This window comes from Muntiacus reevesi, chromosome 10 (genome assembly GCF_963930625.1).
Source record: "Muntiacus reevesi chromosome 10, mMunRee1.1, whole genome shotgun sequence".
Classification (NCBI taxonomy): Eukaryota; Metazoa; Chordata; class Mammalia; order Artiodactyla; family Cervidae; genus Muntiacus; species Muntiacus reevesi.
In genome coordinates, this window is record NC_089258.1 from 55537668 (window position 1) to 55558668 (window position 21001).

The following is a 21001-nucleotide window of genomic DNA, read 5'->3' on the forward strand; positions in this document are numbered from 1 at the left end:
TTTAGAAGTATAATAGACATACACATGAAAATGTAGCTATAATAAAGAAACTATAAGATCTGCTTATCAGAAATTCAGACTCATACATTTTCATGTGTATAAAAATTATGGTGTCAAAAAGTTAAAATAGTCATGCAAAAGAGTTCAGCATCATACATTTAATTCTAATACTTATTAAGCTCTTTTTTTCAACTGTATGAGCAATAGTGAAATTTTTAGTTAATGTCTCTGGATAAGCTACATCTCTTTCAGTTTTAAGTGACAGAAAAGCCAGCCCAACCAGGCTTGAGAGAGAAGGCAGTGCTTTGACTTCTAGAACTGAAAAGCCCAGGTCAGATGCAGCTTATTGCAAAAGCCCCAAAGATGTCACTGTGACATGTTTTTTTCCTCCAGCTCTTGACTTTGACTCTTCTGGGAAGGCTCCATTCCCAGACAGGTTCTAACATGGTGTCAGCCGGGAAGATGGGGTAACCCCAACTTCATGGCCTTACAGCTCCAAGCCTGGAGGGATGGGGATGGGGCGGGATGGCTTTTTAGATAGTTCCTGAAGTTCAGTCCAGTTTGACAGATTAGGTCCCATGTCCATTTCTGAACCAAACACAAGGGGAGATATGCACATAGACCAAAAGTTGGGGAGGACTGGCTATGCAAATGAAAATTCAGAGTAGCTACCCAAGGAAGGGAAAATGAGTGTTAGGAGAAACCACAAGTGCTCGCAGCATTCTTTTCTGGGTGGGCAAAATGACTGAAGGACACAGCCAGGCCGCTTGTCTCCTGTTTCTTACCTTATCTGTGTTGTGTTGACCTGCTTATAGACTGGGCAATATATGATTCAATTGAGTCTGTTTTATGTTGTCTCAGTTTGCAGTCAAATAATGAATGGGCAAGCGTATGTTCTAGCAATAAGAGTAGCCTAAAGCAAAAAAGAAAAACAAGACTAGTGTATTTTTTAAAAAATAAAAGTTGTTTCAAAACACCTGTGTAAATAAAACATTGGTCAGTCAGATATTTTCAGCTGAGTTTGCCATAATAAGATCATGCTGAGTGAGACCTGATACTCAGGTTTTAAGATTTTGTAATGATTTTGTCCAGTCTCCCAATGGTGATTAAAGTCTTCAGAAACTAATGTTTTTATTAATCTGTACTGAGAAATGTAGTAGCCAAACAGATCAAAATTCATGTATCAACTGGTCACTGAAAAATGACCTTAAAGAATAATGTCATGAAACCATTATCCTAACACTCTTATATACTAATGGGGTAGTTTATATGTTTCAAACAAAATTCTTACATGGCCCATTGAATATAGTTTACTTTTGATGTTCCTGGAGAAGGCTCAGGAAGAGTCTAACCTTTATTCTTTTTAATGTCACCAACAGTGTAGGTCAATTTTTAGTGATAGATTTCTTATCATTTTCAATATTATAGCTTATTTACATTAGCCATATTTTTATTAACATCTTCATTTTAAGGAGGCATGTTAATAGAGTTCAGGTTCCTCTTTAACTTTTGAGAAATGACTTAATTATATTTGGAATATTCTTTACCATCCTTGGGCTTCCCTGGTGACTCAGACGGTAAAGAATCTACCTGCAATGCAAGAGACCCAGGTTCGATCCCTGGGTCAGGAAGATCCCCTGGAGAAGGAAATGGCTACCACTCCAGTAATTCTTGCCTGGAGAATCCCCATGGACAGAAGAGTCTGGCGGGATACAGTCCATGGGGTCGCCAAGAGTAGGGTACAACTGAGCAACTAAAGCTTACCATCCTTGGGAAAATGATTTCCTTGAAAGGTGACTGACTCATCTCATCTATTATATGTTAATTTGTATTAGTATTTCACAGACTTCCATTTTCTGACCTTTCCCCGAATTTTAGGTGGGAGAACAGCCAGTCAGTGGAGTGGTTTGCACACAGACAGTAGTTATCAGTCGGTGGGATGGTTTGCACACACACAGTATTTGTCACACAAAAACGTCCAGGTGTGACATTGTATTTGGGTGCAGTCGGTGGCACCTTAAAACAAATAAAACAGTAACACCAGAGTTCACCAATCACCATCACAAATACAACAATAATGCACAAGTGGAATATCACAAGAATTGCCAGAATGTAACAAGAGACACGAAGTGAGCAGATGCTGTTTGAAAAAATGGCACCGATAGACTTGTTCCATGCAGTGTTGCCACAAACCTCTGATTTGTTAAAAAAGAAAAAAGCTCAACATCTGCAAAGGGCAATAAAATGTGATCTGCCTATAATACATTGTTCTAAACTGTCGTTTTTTATTTTTTATTCAGAACCAACGTTATATAATTCTTTTCAGTCATCTCCAATGCAAACATTTACTGTCTGTGAAAGCAACTGCAGCTATTGTATTTGATTTCAAAAAGGATGCCAGAAATTCCTGTTAGATGGGAGGAACAAATCGTTGGATGTGAAAAAAAATAGCCAGCCAACAAACAAAACTTATTCTGCATCGTGACCGAAGCAGAGGAATTTTCTGACTGGTTTACATCTCTCTCTGCAGACGGACTCATTGACTGCATGGATCCTGATTGCTGTTTACAGAGCTCCTGCCAAAATCAGCCTTACTGTCGTGGACTGCCCGACCCCCAGGATATCATTAGCCAAAGCTTACAGTCACCATCTCAGCAAGCTGCCAAATCCTTCTACGACCGCATCAGTTTTCTCATAGGATCTGATAGCACCCATGTCCTACCTGGAGAGAGTCCTTTCAATAAGAGGTTAATACACTTTTCCTTACATAGATTTGTAATGATATTATCAACAGTTATAAGCCCTTAATATGAAATGCTGATGACTGCAAATTTGCGGAAAGTGCCTTTTTTAAAATGTAGTTTTTCATCATTTGGCACATCCTTCACCAAACTTCATGTTTCAAGCATTTTTGACACAGTTCACGTACTTTGTCAATTTCAGTACCGGAAGCATAACGGGACATCCCATTAAGGAGTCAATAAATCCTCATTTAACTAGTTGATTTTCTTAGCACAGTTGGAAGTGTTTCAAAAGAAGCAATGCAAAGACCCCAAAAGGCAAAACAGAAGTGCACTTTTTTTTAAGCTGAGCTCACTAAATAATATAAATTATGAATTAATGTAATGGAACTGCTAACAGCATGGCAGTAAGATTGCATGAGCTGTTGGCCTGGTGCTTTGTAGAGCAGTAATGACCTGAAAATAAACCAGTAAGTGAAAGCAGGTGTCTTGTGTCTCACTGAGCAAAAGAAGATGATTTACACCAGAACTCCTGGGTCTGCAGCAATTTAACAGCATTAATGCAGTTAGACCCAGCAGTTGATTAAAAGTTGTTGCACAAATGTTCCTCATTGCTCCCTTAAATCTTGTACTTCTCGTTCCCTGCGGGTTTCCGGATTGCCTTGGAATTAATTGGAAAGTATACTTTCCTTCATGCAAGCACCAGATATATGACTTACGAAAAAACGCACAGTTTATAATTTAAAAAATTCATCTCTAAATTATTGTTCTTGATAACTCTCCAAAACCCAGATTGCAATGAATTAAAACCCAGGGTAAACACCAGGTATTTCAAGAATGTGGATTGCAGTGAATTATAAGGAACACTGTCTTGGGAGTGTTTCCAGTCTGGTTTTTGTGAATACAAGTGCCTTATGATACTGTTATTTTATCCTTAGGTTGAATTATCTCCACATCATGATAATGTTTGTCTGAGGAGATAAATGTTCAGTCTAATTCTTCTGCTTTTCTCACAGCCTCGCGTCCGTCATCAGAGGCCAAGTGCTGACTGCTGATGGAACTCCACTTATTGGAGTGAATGTCTCATTTTTCCATTACCCAGAGTACGGATATACTATTACCCGCCAGGATGGAATGTAAGCTAGTTCCAGCACCCTATCTTTCTTCAAAGTGTTTTAAGTATAAAAACTAGGCTTTTTTTTTTTTTTTTTTTTTTTTTTTTTTTTTTTTTTTTTTAAATCACCAGGCATGATGCCTTAATGTCCCTTTTAGTTTGAAAATGCAACAGCTTTTAGACCAGAGATCTGTGACAGTATGTGGTGGCAAAAATTTAAAGTTATATATTCATGTAGGTTTTTAAAAGTTGATCTCATTTTCTAAGGCATAATAAAAGTATTATGGTTTTATAGGAGAATGTTCTTTCTTTGTCTTAGAAGATTCATTTTGAAAAAAACTTTTTTAATTTTTGGTCACACCCCACAGCACGTGGGACCTCAGTTCTCAGAACAGGGATTGAACAAGTGCCCCCCTGCATTGGAAGGCAGAATCTTAACCACTGGACCGCCAGGGAAGCCCCCATGTTGAAATATTTGAGAGTGGGACTTTGTAATACCTACAACCTAAGTTCAGATGGTTCTAGAAAAGGAGTGGATAGATAAAGCAAACGTGTACAAATGTTAATAAGTTAGTAAATATAGATTGAGGATATATGCATGAGTTGGAATAAACTCCAAGAGTTGGTGATGGACAGGGAGGCCTGGCGTGCTGCTGTGCATGGGGTCACAGAGTTGGACACGACTGAGCAACTGAACTGAACTGAAGGTTATATGGATGGTCATTGTATAATTCTTTTAATATTCTCATAGATTTTAAACTATTTCATGTAAAAGTTGGGAGAAAAAAAGGTCTTTCTTATAAAGCATGTTGATTTAAGGAGGCTAGTGTTGAAAGTCACACGAGATCCGGGTAATTCACTAAATATGTCTTGTGTTTTCCCAGGTTTGACCTGGTGGCAAATGGCGGGGCTTCTCTGACGCTGGTGTTTGAACGATCCCCGTTCCTCACTCAGTATCACACTGTGTGGATCCCATGGAATGTCTTTTATGTGATGGATACCCTCGTCATGAAGAAAGAAGAAAACGACATTCCCAGCTGTGACCTGAGTGGCTTTGTGAGGCCCAATCCTATCATCGTGTCCTCGCCTTTATCCACCTTTTTTAGATCATCTCCTGAAGACAGTCCCATTATTCCCGAGACACAGGTAGAATATTCTAATGGCTTTTCAGTAAACCATTTTCAGATCACGTGGTTTCCAAAGAATTTTTTAAAGCATTGCAGAATTCCAGTGCTAGCGTAAGTAATTCTCTGGAATGACATGTAGAATGTGGGGTGTGTATGTAGTAAATAAGAGTTATTATATTAGGATATCTAACTATTTCTTAAAGATCTATTCAAAATACTTTTTCTTCAAGATATATCTGTGTCTATTTATTATCTGTAGCCAGTTGGGAAAACAGCTTTAAGTGCAACAGCTAGTAATGTCGTTGCTCATTGATTCATTCATTGGAAAAGGCTTTTAGTGCCTGCATGTATCTGACCTCCTAACTGACATTATACCAAGTGCTGCTATACGTGGTCATGGCTCTTAATGTTTTACTGTTTAATTATTATTGTGAGCAGAAGATATGTTAGAAGAGATGAATCTCCATAGGAAATGTTCATTAACTTTCTCACAGTATTTTTAAAACATGGCATCATGTCTTAAACCCTAATAATGTAGGGTTAATGATGTAGTTCGTAAAGCCATATTTTTCACAGGGAAAAAATTATTATATAAGTTTTAAAAAGATAACCATGTTTTCACTATTCATTTTTATCTACTGAAATATCGGGGGATCGTTTTCCTTTCTGTATGGTTCCAATTAGAAATAACTTTCAGATCTTAAAGGCAGGACGTTAACTACAGCAATAATGGACTTCATATGTAAACAGCTGAGTAAAAACATGTGGTCTTTAAAATACAACAGCACTGAAGAGCTTGGCCGCATTTATTCTTCAAATATTTATTGAAATACCTCTTCTGCACCAGGCGCTCTCATAAGGGGACAGAGCAGTTCACGGATCAGAGGAAGTACCTGCTTCCAAGAAGTCTGCCAGTTTACACAGAGAGACTGAAAGCAAGCAAATATATGTCAAGTTGTGAATAAGACTTCATTAAAATAATAAAGCAGGGTAAAGTGGGTGGAATTGCAGTTTTATATAGCATGGTCCTGGAAGATCTCTTCGATAACATTACACTTCAGCAGAAACTTTGAGAAGAGAAAGAATAAACCTGGAAGATAGAAGGTCATTCCAAGCAGAGCAAAGAGCAAGTTCAAAGGCTCCAAGGGAAGAACAGGCTTCCCTGCTGACTCAGTGGTAAAGAATCCGCCTGCAAGGCAGGAGACATGGGTTCGATCCCTGGGCTGGGAAGATCCAGTAACGGAGGAAATGCCAACCCACTTCGGTATTCTTGCCTGGGAAATCCCATGGACAGAGTAGCCTAGAGGACTTTGTAGCCCATGGGGTCCCAAAAGAGTCACACTCAGCTTAGCAACTGGACCAACAGAAGAGGAAGAACAAGAAATGGGCCTGTTCACAGAACTGCAGAGAAGCTGGCACGTGTGGCTGAAATGAAGGAGGTGATGTCACAGATCACTGAAGACCATGGCAAGGATGAGGGCTTTTCCTGTGATCATGGAGTAATTAGGAGCTGTGAGAGGATTTTAGGCGGATCAAATACAGTTTCTTATTTGCTTCTTTAAAAGATCATTGCAGTTGCTGTCCTGAGAATATTCTATTTAGGGCAAGGGTTGAAACAAAGAGACCAGTCAGGAGGCAGTCTCAGTAGTAGGAGAAATGATGGCGTCTTGGATAAAGCTGATTGTGGGTAGAAGGGGTAAGAAGCATACAGTAAAGCTTAATGGTTGGTTTTTCCTCTCTGGCTTGATTTGCTTTTCCACTAGTGCAAAATAGTATGGTCAAATTAAATTACCTAGGAGAAACACGTTTTAATGAGTTAAATTACAGATTATTTGTTCCCGTGAAGTAAGCTAATGATGATAGAGACAGAAATCAGTTATTTAAAATTAAGAATAGCATGATATTTTCAAATAGAGATATAACTCCTGGAAGATCACAGTATATATTCATGAAGGTATCTATAGGAAACCTATCAAATTTATGTGAAATTATTTTGAAAATAAATTAAGAGGAAATAAATGATATGCTTTAAGTTATAATCACTTACATTTTCAGGGCCATCCAAGTCACCGAACCTGTTTTTCAAACTAAGCCACCGGTATTTCACCCCCAATGATACGGAACAGTGAGTTCTGTTCAGATGATTCACCCTGAACCCAAGGGTCCTACTTAAGTTATTAACATCTGTATGACAGACATACATCATTCCTAACTGTTTCATGTGAGAGGAGTTGGGAGGAAGAAAAACACTACTGAACACTGAATCGCTGTTTTAAGATTTTTCCAACATGAACAGGTAGTCCTGTAAGTCTGAGTAATGAATATTCCTAGGGCAACCTGAGGAAACCTTTGAGAATGCTATTTAATTCTTAGTAGAGAAAGTGGTGAGCTCCTAGGGTGGATTCTTAAGCATAGACAGCATTGTACATTACACAAGACGTAGTAAGCCCAAGTGAAAGTGAAAGCGTGTCTCTCAGTCATGTCCGACTCTTTGCGACCCTGTGGACTCTACCCCACCAGGCTCCTCTGTCCATGGAATTCTCCAGGCAAGAATGCTGGAGTGGATAGCCATTCCCTTCTCCAGGGGATCTTCCTGACCCAGGAATCAAACCCGGGTCTCCTGCATTATAAGTGGATTCTTTACCATCTGAGCCACCAGGGAAGCCTGGGCCTAAGAAGAGCTATTATTACTAACCAAACTAATAGCACTATTAGCAAGTAGAATCTGAATTATTTGGATTTATTTTATATACACCATAACATAGATTTTTTTTCAAAACATTGAAATCCTGTTTCAACATAATGTATTTTGCATATGTCAGGATAAATTTATTGGCATTCATTGAGCACATCACACTGATGGGTACATTGTGGGGTTAGGAATATGGTTTTTAAAATTTGTAACAGATGATTTTTATGCAGGTAATTATATTAACTCTTTACACTCATTTCAATTCATACAGTGTATATCGAGTATCTTTTACAGACATTCAACAGCACGTTAATTGTTCTCTGGGGGGAAATTTATGCAACTTGAAAATATTAGTTCATGTACCATCATATCAAAATTCAGCCATGAGTTCAAGCTCAATGTTTAAATAATTATGGGAGTGTGCTGTTATTATATTACCTTCCAAGGTGAATGTGGAATTTGCTACAATTTAACCCAAGTGAATTGGTCTGTTTTGTTACCATTCCTGTCTTTCTAGGCTGTGACCAGTCAGTTGATGAGGCCATAGATGTAGGTTTAACCCCTAAATGAGCCAGCTGGTATGGGCCAGATCTTTGGCCTGGGCCATATTTCTGTGCTGAGCAAACCATCTTACAAATGTCTGCTCTAATTCTCCAGGGCTACAGGGGTGAAAGATGGGTTAGTGAGAATCCACTGTGACTATAAACTAACAAGTCAGTGCATGTCAGCCTGATGGAGCAGTCACAAAATTTCCTGTATGAGAAGTAACACCTGAACTGTGATTAATTCAAGATAAATGACAGGAAGCTTTTAGGAGGAGAAAAATTGAGCTGGCAGCAGCGTTATTTTTAATTATTGAATAAGATAACATCTCAAATGTGTTTTTGTGGATACTGACTCTTTAGGATCTTATTGTAAATTGCTTTGCTGCATTCTTTTAAATGTATTGTACCTAATAGTCATACACGACCCCCATTTGAAACTTCTGCTTTCTCTTTAAACCTAGGTCCTCCACGAAGAAACCACAATTCCAGGAACAGACTTAAAACTTTCCTACCTAAGTTCCAGAGCTGCCGGGTATAAGTCAGTACTTAAGATCACAATGACCCAGTCCGTTATCCCATTTAATTTAATGAAGGTGCATCTGATGGTGGCTGTCGTAGGAAGACTCTTTCAAAAGTGGTTTCCTGCATCACCGAACTTGGCCTATACTTTTATATGGGATAAAACAGATGCATATAATCAAAAGGTCTATGGTCTGTCTGAAGCTGTTGGTAAGTCCCTTGTAAATGTATTATATTCTGCACCAAAGCCACTGTGTTGAACTCAGAATTAACATGAAATTCATTGTAACCCAAGGGAATCCATGGATAAGCAGAGAGGATGTCAGTAAGGTTGCCTAGAAAGGTTGTAAATGGTTGGTTTAGATCTACAATAGGAAAAAGTTGTATATTCCATATGATGAAAGGGAATGTGAAATTTCAGGTTTTAACATCTTTTTTTCATGTTTTTTTCCTCATCATGTCCTTTCCTTTTTTCATTTTCTTCTTTCCTTTATAATTTAATCTCAATTTTCATTAACCTTTTTTACATTTCAGTATCTAACATCATGTAGTTTCAAGTCATAATGATATTTTAACATGACATCAGACAATGTTTGTGTCCAAAAATTATTTCAGCTCTTCTGACTGGAAGGACTGGTCAATTCAGCAGAATGATATTCATAAACCGTCAAACCAGTTGTTTCACTGCATAACGGGACGATGCAATCAGAGTTTGATCTGTTGAGATATGCATACTTTGGCTCCAGGCTCAGGCTCAGAATACCCAGGAAAACATGTTACCTGAAAATATAGTAGGCATTTTATCCTGAAATTAATATGTAATTTGGACTGGAATTTATTCAGATCAGATAATTGCCCCTTCTTCCTTCACTTTGTTCTAAATTTTAAAACCCATGTTTCTTTGTGAACTCTGAAGTTGTCCTTTTGAGACTTGTTCCTATCAATCTGCTGCTAGTTCTATTGTTTATTCCTGATAAGAGCATGTGAATATAATGTTTTAACCTGGCTATCTGTGTTTGCTCTATTAAACCTTACTTAGCATTAATATTTTCCATAACTTAATACTCCCGGAGCCCAAGCATTTATTATCTGATTATCCAGATAATAAATGGTACTTTTTGTTGTTATTGTCTGGTCACCATTTGGGGCCGATTTATCCGATCTAACTAATGACTTCCCCAGTTGCTCAACCTGAGCTTCATTTTGTACTATGGACCCTTTGTGAAAAAGTGGTGTAGGGAAAAATACTAGTTTTCTATTAAGTCAATACAAAAATAATATTTGGAGATCTTTTTTTTTTTTTAGAAAACCACCTTTTATATGATCAAATCTTCTCATATAAAAAATGACTCTGTTCACAAATAAGTGGAAATATGGTCTCAGAGCACATCTGTGAAAAAAGCAGTTTTATCAAGATAATAAAATAAATTGCATTTCTGCCTGTGGTTGGGAAGATGAACCATGATTTGTTCTGATTCTAGTGTCAGTAGGATATGAATATGAGTCGTGTTTGGACCTGACTCTATGGGAGAAGAGGACAGCCATTTTGCAAGGCTACGAATTGGATGCTTCCAACATGGGCGGTTGGACATTAAATAAACATCATGTGTTGGATGTTCAGAATGGTAAGAGCTTGTCCACAGATAGTTAATATTATTCACTTTCAAATCAGTTAAATTGGAGCAAGATTTTATCCCATGCATGCTATAGGATCAGAATTAGCGGGAGGACAAAAAGTATATTTTTAAAGACTTTAGGGAATTCCCTGGTGGTCCAGAGGTTAAGACTCCATGCTTCCACTGCAGGGGACATGGGTTTGATCCCTTGTTGAGAAACAAAGTTCCCACATGCCACATTGTATGACCAAAAAAATAAGTAGATTAAAGACTATGAAAGCATAAAATGGAAACTATGTAATATACTTCACAGTGTTCATAGTCTCATCACCAACACAATTTTCCTAGAAAGTACTTGAGTTGATCCAGAGTGCTTTAGGTAGGTTTATGAAAAATGGAGGGAGGGGGATTTTTTTAAGTAAAGAAAAAACTAAAATTCCAAGTGGCTTTACAAAAATATTTCTCATAGATCTTAATCTTTTAAAAAGTAGTCCGTTCTCAGTATCTAAAATTTTTCAGTTCTTCTTAGATTGCATTTGAGGGAGAAAAAAAACTTCTCCCACTCAACCTGGGTTACATTAGCTGTTTTTTGACTTTACAAATATTAGGAAAAAATACTCTGGAAAAGGAAAGCAAGAATCAAAGAATATTGCTTATTGTAGATCTGATAGATAAATATGCTCTGAGAAGCACATGTCAGATCTCATAAACCAAAAGATATAAATTTCTTGCAAAATGTGACCAACTTCATGTCATAAAGAATATTAATTGCGTTAAACAAATTCTGTTTTCTTTGCTGTATTTCTAACATTTACCCACATCCTGACTAGCTTCCCTGGTAGCTCAGCTGGTAAAGAATCCACCTGCAATGCAGGAGACCAAGGCTCCATCCCAGGATTGGGAAGATCCCCTGGAGAAGGGAACAGTTACCCACTCCAGTATTCTGACCTGAAGAATTCCATAGACAGCATGGTCCACGGGGTTGCAAAGAGTCCAACACAACTGAGCAACTATCACTTTTACTTTCTTTGGCTACATCTCAGATAATATACAGGTACATTCCCATAGAGAGAGGAGCCTGGTGGGCTACAGTTCATGGGGTTGCAAAGTCACACACAACTTGGTGACTCAACAACTTTGCTAGAAAGACAGAACCCTAAGGTAACTTGCTCTAAAATAAGAGATACCAAGGGAACATTTCATGCAAAGACAGGCACAGTAAAGGACAGAAATGGTATGGACCTAACAGAAGCAGAAGATATTAAGAAGAGATAGCACGAATACACAGAAGAACTTAATGATCATACAAAAAAGATCTTAATGACCCAGATAACCACGATGGTGTGATCACTCACCTAGAGCCATACATCCTGGAATAAAAAGTCAAGTGGGCTTTAGGAAGCACCACTACAAACAATGCTAGTGGAGGTGATGGAATTCCAGTTGAGCTATTTCAAATCCTAAAAGATGATGCTGTGAAAGTGCTGCACTCAATATGCCAGCAAATTTGGAAAACTCATCTGTGGCCACAGGACTGGAAAAGGTCAGTTTTCATTCCAGTCCCAAAGAAAGGCAATGCCAAAGAATGTTCAAACTACTGCACAACTGCACTCATCTCATGCAAGCAAAGTAATGCTCAAAATTCTCTAAGCCAGGCTTCAACAGAACATGAACCAAGAACTTCCAGATGTTCAAACTGGATTTAGAAAAGACAGAGGAACCAGAGATCAAATTGCCAACATCCACTGAATCATAGAAAGAGCAAGAGAGTTCCAGGAAAACATCTACTTCTGCTTCATTGACTATGCCAAAGTCTTTGACAGTATAGATCACAACAAACTATGGAAAATGCTTAGAGATGGGAATATCAGACCCCCTGACCTGCCTCCTGAGAAATCTGTATGCAGGTCAAAAAGTAACAGTTAGATCCGGACATGGAACAGTGGACTGGTTCCAAATTAGGAAAAGAGTATGTCAAGGCTGTATATTGTAACCCTGCTTATTTAACTTAAATGCTCAGTTCAGTTTAGTTCAGTCACTCAGTCATGTCCAACTCTTTGTGACCCCATGGACTCCACCACGCCAGGCTTCCCTGTCCATCACCAACTCCCAGAGCTTACTCAAACTCATGTCCATTGAGTCAGATGTATGCACACTACATCATGAGAAATGCTGGGCTGAGTGAAGCACAAGCTGGAATCAAGATTGGCAGGAGAAATATCAGTAACCTAAGATATGTAGATGACACCACTCTTAGGGCAGAAAGCGAAGAAGAACTAAAGAGCCTCTTGATGAAAGTGAAAGAGGAGAGTGAAAAAGCTTGCTTAAAACTCAACATTCAAAAACCAAAGATCATGGCATCTGGTCCCATCTTGATGGCAAACAGATGGGGAAACAATGGAAACAGTGACAGACTTGATCTTCTTGGGTTCCAAAATCACTGCAGATGGTGACTGCAGCCATGAAATTAAAAGACACTTGCTTCTTGGAAGAAAAGCTAAGACCAACCTAGTCAGCATGTTAAAAAGCAGAGACAGCACTTTACCAACAAAGGTCCATCTAGTCAAAGCTATGGTTTTTCCAAATAGTCATGTATGGATGTGAGAGTTGGACCATAAAGAAAGCTAAGCATCAAAAACCTGATGCTTTTGAACTGTGGTGTTGAAGACTCTTGAGAGTCCCTTGGACTGCAAAGAGATCAAACCAGTCGATCCTAAAGGAAATCAACCCGAATATTCATTGGAAGACTGATGCTGAAGCTGAAGTTCCAATACTTTGGCCATCTGATGCGAAGAACCAACTGATTGGAAAAGACCCTGATGCTGGGAAAGATTGAAGGCAGGAGGAGAAGGGGATGACAGAGGATGAGATGGTTGGATGGCATTATGGACTTGATGGACATGAGTTTGAGCAAGCTCTGGGAATTGGTGATGGATAGGGAAGCCTGGCATATGCTGCAGTCCATGGGGTCGCAAAGAGTCAGACATGACTAAGCTACTAAACTAAACTGAAATTAAGTCTTACCATGCTAGTAACTCTGCTCTTCTCTTAAAAATAGCCAAAGAAGGAGATTTCATAATCTTGTCAAAATTAGCTTTTGTCTCATGAGAGGTTTTCAGAGGTACAGAATGTTGAGTCAAGCATCCAGTACAACTAAATAAATATTTAACTATGATTGAAGGCTACTTTTTCTGATTAATGTTGCTTTGATACTGGTTCTTTTTGTTTAAAAAAAAATGATCATTGGAATTGAAGAGGATACATTTTAAACTTCTAAATGTGCTAAATCTAAATAGTTTCCAATCCAGGACTTGAACATTCTCTTCTCCAGAAAAGAACTGAATGAGTTAATCAATAGTAAGAGAAGGACAAATCAGCAAAACCGCTCACATCTTTTCTGGCACATAGCAGTGCTTATGCTCTCCTTCCCTTGCAGGTGTGTCCTGGACGTCAGGTTCGGTTCACTTTGCACCCCCTAAGGTCAGGGACAGAGCATGTAACTAGTGCCACGTGTGATACAGACTTTGAAAAAGTGGGGTGTCCCAACCAAGGAGGTTGTCCCACATGTCCTGTCCGATCATCAGCAGTGTCTAAAGCAGTGGTGATTTCCGCCTCTGGTGTTAGCCACACAAGACTTAACCTCGGTCTTTCAAAATGCAGCGCCGTGTGCCAGCCATGCCAGTGGCCACTCTTGATTAAATTCTCTACTGTTGTGACTTCCCGCTGGTCCAGCAGTTAAGACAGTGCTGCGATGCAGAGAATGTGGGTTCAGTCCGTCAGGGAACTAAGATCCCACATGCCACAGGGCGCAGCCAAAAAATTGAAATAAATAAAGGATACATTTGATAGCCTCTCCAATTATAGTTCACATAGTTCAACATATTGCTGTATTCCTCCTGTTGTTGTGAAAGTTGCTCAGTCATGTCCAGTTCTTTGCAACTCCATGGACTGTAGCCCACCAGGTTCCTGTCGATGGGACTGTCCAAGCAAGACTGCTGGAGTGGGTGGCCATTCCCTTCTCCAGGAGATCTTCCCAACCCAGGGATCGAACCCAGGTCTTCATTGCAGGACTGATTCTTTACCATCTGAGCCGCCAGGAAAGCTTCCAGAAGTTCTTTATAAACACACTCAGAGGAAAACCTCTCCGTGTGTTTTCATTATTATGAGATTTTAGGGTAAAGTTCATAACCAGTTAGCCACAGGATTTCACCCAAGAAATTATGAACCAGTAAAAAGACCACAAGCCGAGAGCTTCAGGAAAAACCATATGTATGATATTCAGCTCTCAGTGTAATATTCAGGAAGAGTAAGACACTCATAAATATTCTGTGTGTGGATACATTTAATAAAAATACACACGCATTCTTCCAGAGAATAATAGATGGTTAAATTTTATTAAAATAACAGGTCAGATGTAAAAACTGATCCCAAATTCCATCCTCCCAAAAAAGTTATAAATGATAAAATACATATTAGTTTAAAAGGCGAGGAAACCTACTTCACAGACTGAACTGAATGTGATTTCAAGTGTTATCCCAGAGCAGTGTGACAGGTAGTGACTTTTCAAAGTGACGTGTGTCTAATTGAATAAACAAAGTGATTCGTAATCGTGACAAGGTGGACGAGCAATGGAAATACAGTAAGGAAGACAAGAAGGCAAAAACATAGACAGTGACAGGTGTTTGCACAAGCACCCTGGAACATGGAAATAAATATTCTAATGTTCATCTTTCTATTCTGTCATAATAGAGGAGAATCATGAAAAACCAATCGTTCTAAATAATGACTGAATGAATCAGATGCAGGCGAGCCATAGGCTGACTTGTAGGAGTTTCTGATGAAAATTACAGAACTGGCTGTTCTGGGAAATTATAGTTCCATCACTGTCAAATAACGCAATCACAGAAAGATCTTAGGGATCATTAATGTATTCTTTGAATATTCAAGGCAAAATGCTTTTTGTCTGTTGTTATGATGAAGCCTTATTTAGATGATTTTCCCTAAATTTGAATAAACGTGTTTTTTCAGTCCTGATTTCTTTATGTAAATTGGCCATGATTCTTACATCACCCATGTAGAAGAGCATTAGAAAAGTAATGACAGAATTCACCTAAAATGCCCTGAGCTATAAGAGGAACACCATTATTCTGCTTTCTTCTTCACTTTCAAATTATCCCCAAATGGGAAGAAAAAATACTTTCTCAAGCTTCCTGTTGGTACTTTCTTGGGATTGATTCTTTTAACAGTATATCTGTTTAAAAAAATGTATAAACAGCAGGTGGTTTACAGGTAATAACATATTGAGAAGTGTCTTGAACGTGTGGAACAGTAACGGCTGACCATCCGGTTACATCATAGCAAAATGCAACCAGTGAACTATGTTTAATAATGGCAAATGAGTAAAATTAGAATCTCCACTCACACCTAGTTTCTCACTTTGAAAATATTTATTTAAGATTTTTTTCTCAGCTTTTTGTTGAAGACCAATATGGAGCAGACTGACATCTTGTCTTAAAATTATTGGTATTTTCATGTCTAAAAGCAAAATTCACTTTAAATGATAAACTACCCTTCCCTATTTTGTAATGTCTGAAATTTTGAATAATTACATGTACTTGCATTTTCATATCAAGTTGAAGTATAAGCAAGAAAAATACTCTTTCACAGTATAGTCATATGTTAGAGGTTTGCTATATATTTTGTAGCTTTTGTTTTCCACAAAGTGTATTTAATTTTTTACAAATCAGTGATAAACTCCTAAAGAAGAAACTCATATTGTGGGTGCATATTTTTATTAGTTGGATTCATATGGAATGTTTTCAACATCATTTAACAATTAGGCAAACTTGCTGCCCCCTAAAGAACATTGTGGGAGACTTGGGTTCGATCTCTGGGTTGGGGAGATCCCCTGGAAAAGGGAAAGGCTACCCACTCCATTATTCGGGCCTGGAGAATTCCATGAACTATATAGTCTAGGAGGTCTCAAAGAGTCGGACACAACTGAGCGACTTTCACTTTCAAAGAACATTATGTAGAGATGGTTGTCAAACTTGGCTACATGCACATTAAGATCATCTGGAGAGTTTTTAAAAATCTCAATGTCAAGGCTGCCCTCCTCCCCGCTCCCCCCTCCCTGGATCAATTGCATCAAAATCCCTCGGGGTGAGATCCCAGCATGAGTAGTTTATACAACTTCCCTTCAGTTCCAACGTGTAGCCAAGTTTGAGAGTCACTGATGTCGAGAAGTCAGTTTCTAATTTTTCTTGTTAGGTTTTTGTTTCTTTCACCAGACATTCTTTAAACCCATAATGGATAGCATTTTTTACTCTCTCCTATGTATCTTATTATATAATATTTTACACTGGGTCATTGAATGGAGCATTTTCTGATAGAACTTTGGATAAAAGTTTTCCCAGTCCAAATCGAAAAGGCACCAAGCTGTGGCTTCTTCTGTACTGAACCTGTTGACTTTTCATCTTTACTCCTTTTATCATAAGAAAAACCCATTTTATCTCGTCCAGGTATCCTGTACAAGGGAAACGGGGAGAATCAGTTTATCTCCCAGCAGCCCCCTGTGGTCAGCAGTATCATGGGCAATGGAAGAAGGCGCAGCATCTCGTGCCCGAGTTGCAATGGTCAAGCCGATGGTAATAAACTCTTGGCCCCAGTGGCGTTAGCATGTGGGATCGACGGCAGTCTGTATGTGGGGGATTTCAACTATGTTCGGCGGATATTCCCTTCTGGAAATGTAACAAGCGTTTTAGAGCTAAGGTATGTCTCTCCTTATTTTGGGGTTTCGATCATAGTGAAACATGCTTTTCTTTTAAAATAATGTTGCATATGGTGTACTAATTTATTTACTTAAGCATACCTTTCTAGTGTTTAAAATTCTCCTTAGAAAGCAGTGAAATTCTTGGTTCAAATTTGGAAAAGCCCAACACGTGTATATTGTGCCCTAAATGTATGAAAGAGTATAAAATAACCTAGTATATAAAATCTCACTGATTCCAGTGAATTTTCTATACTCCAGTAAGCTAGAACTATGGGTTTTAAATTTCTTTAGTTATCTTTCGAAAAACCTTGTGATATAGGTCGTTACACTTTGGTTGAAATTAAAGCATAAAGTATTTTCCTACAGTATTAGAACATAACAGTAAACAAACAAAGCCTATAACTTTCAACTAGAATATCAAATCTTCAAGTCGGGTTAACTCATTAACCATAATGCCAGTAGTTAGAGTAACAAATTGTTATTTTTGCTTTGTTCATTTAAGTGTGTTTATCAAAATCATTCTGTTCTATAAATTGTTTTGATAAGCCTTGACCTACAAAATTCATTTCCAGTGTTAGTTCTGCTTAAGTTAGCAATTTTCCATAAAATAATTAAAATCTCAATATTCAGTTCATTATATAGAAACCTTTTCTAACTATGCTTTTTTTCTCCACCCTTTTTATCTGCTTCCACCAAGAAATAAAGATTTTAGACATAGGTAAGCATCTTGCTTAAAGGTTATTGTGTATTTTTGAATGTCCTTTGTATGTGTCAACATGACTCTCTGACATTGTTTTCTAAGGTCATTTTATCATTAGAGAGGAAATTCAGCAGCAGAGAATAACTGAGAAATGAAAATTGCCCAAATGAACTATTACGATACAGCATATTGCAAAGCCTATATTGTGCATTATAATTTGAAAAATATTTTTGAGTTGGCTAACATTAAATTTTGTCACAGAAAACCATTATAATGAGCATCTCTGTGTGACAAAAAAGAAACCTGTAAATTTCAGGTACTGACTATAAGCCATATTGAACAGAACAACGTTTGAAGCACAGTTGAGAGTTTGAGGAGAGTTCAGTTTGACCAATAGCCCGGGCAGATCTGCTTTATAGGGCCCAAAGCTCATTCAATTAGGGGGACTCAGTTAAAGAAAAAGAACCTAAAGATAGTTTACATTGGCAAATTTTTTAAAACATAAGATCCCATGAACATGCTGCCTGGGGCCCTTGCACTTGGAAGGAATTCATACAAGTGGAGGAGACCTAAAGGTTAAGCTTTACTGACTTCCTGGTAAATTCATGACTGCTGTAGTTTAAACTGTGTATTTAAACCCCATTTAAACTGTATATTTTCCTAAGTTGAGAGAATTAATAGATTTGAGTTTTAAGAAGTAGTGTTTCCACTGACATTATTATGGAGGAAAAGACTTTCTTCAGGGCTCAAAATGAATGTCACTGAAGCAAATATATAGGCTCCAAAGTTTCCAGATTCTATTTGCTCTGTACACTTAGCTAAGAAGGTACAGGAAATTTTGTATGATGTATGGGCACTTTTACCTGAGAAGCTTTCCTGAGGACAGCAAAAAAAAAAAAAAAAAAAAAAAAAAGTCGAGGTTGGGGGAGATATGTTTGAAAGGAAAGCTAGCAAAAAGAAAAAAAGGCAAGATATATTGGACATGATCAATCTGGTTTGGCCAGTAAAATAGCTAATACAATGATATTGGATAGAAATCAATCCAACTATCACTAATGTGATAGTTAATGTGAAGCCCTTGAGATGAATAAATCCATGTGATTTAATTAAACCTTTGTGCAGAGATTGACAACTAGGAAATAAAAAACAAAGGTCATTTAAAAGGTGTGTAGCTGTCACATATTCATATGACCCATATCCACAGTCCCAAAACCTTTACCTAAGCTCCCCTGTTGATCTCACGCTATCAACTAATAGCCCAGCCACATGCAGAAACTAGCACAGAATTTCTCCAGACTTCTGAGCATGAAAAGCTCTGCTGTTAGAAACCACAGCTGAATATCAAAATTGTTCTGGCCTGGGCTTTTTAGTAACTGTGGAGAAGAGAAGACGAGCTGGTGTGTACACCAACTACATGCAGAAACGCTGGAGGCGATACAGCAAAAATGATCAAAACAGCCACCTTTTTAACAGGCTGGGCTGTTCCACACCAGGCACAGTGCCAGACACACAGCATTGCACACCCAGACAGCAGCCCTGCAAGGTTACACAGGAACTAAGACGGGCTCGAGGAGGTTATGCCTCTTCCCCCAAGGTACACAACTAAGAAATGGGGAACAGAGATTTGAACCAATCTGAAAAGCATGTTCTTTACACTACACCACATCAGTTCAGTCCAGTTAAGTCGCTCAGTCATGTCTGACTCTTTGCAACCCCATGAACTGCAGCACACCAGGCCTCCCTGTCCATCACCAACTCCCGGAGTTTACTCAAACTCATGTCCATTGAATCAGTAATGCCATCCAACCATCTCATCCTCTGTCGTCCCCTTCTCCTCTGGCCTTCAGTCTTTCCCAGCATCAGGGTCTTTTCAAATGAGTCAGTTCTTCACATCAGGTGGCCAAAGTATTGGAGCTTCAGCTTCAACATCAGTCCCTCCAATGAATATTCAGGACTGATCTCCTTTAGGATGGACTGGTTGGATCTCCTTGCAGTCCAAGAGACTCTCAAGAGTCTTCTCCAACACCACAGATCAAAAGCATCAATTCTTCGGCGCTCAGCTTTCTTGAGAGTCCAACTGTCACATCCATACATGACCACTGGAAAAACCATAGCCTTGACTAGACAGACCTTTGTGGGCAAAGTAATGTCTCTGCTTTTTAATATGCTGTCTAGGTTGGTCATAACTTTTCTTCCAAGTAGTAAGCGTCTTTTAATTGCTTTACACTATACCACATAGTCAGTTTTCATCTCTCCAAGTGGCCTGGTTTCTATAGGCTAATTCCCTGGATTTATAAAAAGGTAGATTTATTTCACAATCATTTGATAAATTATGTAGAACTGTCATCTCTCTAGAAAAAACCTGTGAGATTAAAACTACATTATTAACAATACTTTGTACAATGAACTCCTTCTGTACTAGCACGTGATGTTTGGCAGTGATGCTCATTGTAACCCCTCTCTCATGATCCTTCTCTGTACGCTATCCCTGCTAAACATGGGCTCTTGCATCTGCTTTATGTGCCATCCGTGTAAAATACAATGGTTTAGGTTTTAAATTGATATCCATCTTCATTAAGTCTTTTATGAAGATGGTAAGATCTTCATAGTAAGATCACTTACCATGTGCTAGGTTCTTGGACAGATTGTGGTATTGAGACAGTGTCGACGCTCTCAGAACTCACAATCCAGTAGGGAGAACAAGATGTACATGTAATAGACTGAATAACATCATCAATATCACTCTTTGACACCTAATCACATGGCTTGTGTTTCGAGAGTAAATGTGTGGAGGCTTCCCTGGTGGCTCAGATGGTAAAGAATCTGCCTGCAGTTTGAGAGGCCCAGGTTCGATCCCTGGGGGTCGGGAAGATCCCCTGGAGAAGGGAATAGCAAATCACTCCAGTATTCTGGCCTAGAGAATTCCATGGACAGAGAAGCCTGGCAGTCCATAGGGTTGCAAAGAGTCAGATGCAACTGAGTGACTAACACTGTTTCACTCTCTGTGAAGGGAGAGATTAGGGGGAGATAGGAGTATATTTAGGAAAAGTTTCCTGGAAGATTGATACTTAATGCAGGTCTAACATGAAATCTACTGACACAGAACAACCAGGAGAAAGGAGAGCAGTCATGAAGAAACAATATAGAACAAGTCAAGTTACTTGCTCAGAAAAGA

At 38.6% G+C, this 21001-nt stretch overlaps 1 protein-coding gene across 3 annotated transcripts in view; it reads left to right on the top strand.

Moving 5' to 3' along the window:
* TENM3 (teneurin transmembrane protein 3) overlaps positions 1–21001 on the top strand; it is a 442567-nt gene that overhangs the window by 366148 nt on the left and 55418 nt on the right. For all 3 annotated transcript variants that reach the window (XM_065946684.1, XM_065946685.1, XM_065946686.1), the window contains exons 13-18: positions 2531–2747; positions 3758–3877; positions 4740–5001; positions 8681–8948; positions 10220–10363; positions 16876–17125. In XM_065946684.1, the coding sequence (XP_065802756.1) occupies positions 2531–2747; positions 3758–3877; positions 4740–5001; positions 8681–8948; positions 10220–10363; positions 16876–17125 (1261 nt within the window). The remainder of the gene's footprint in view (positions 1–2530; positions 2748–3757; positions 3878–4739; positions 5002–8680; positions 8949–10219; positions 10364–16875; positions 17126–21001) is intronic.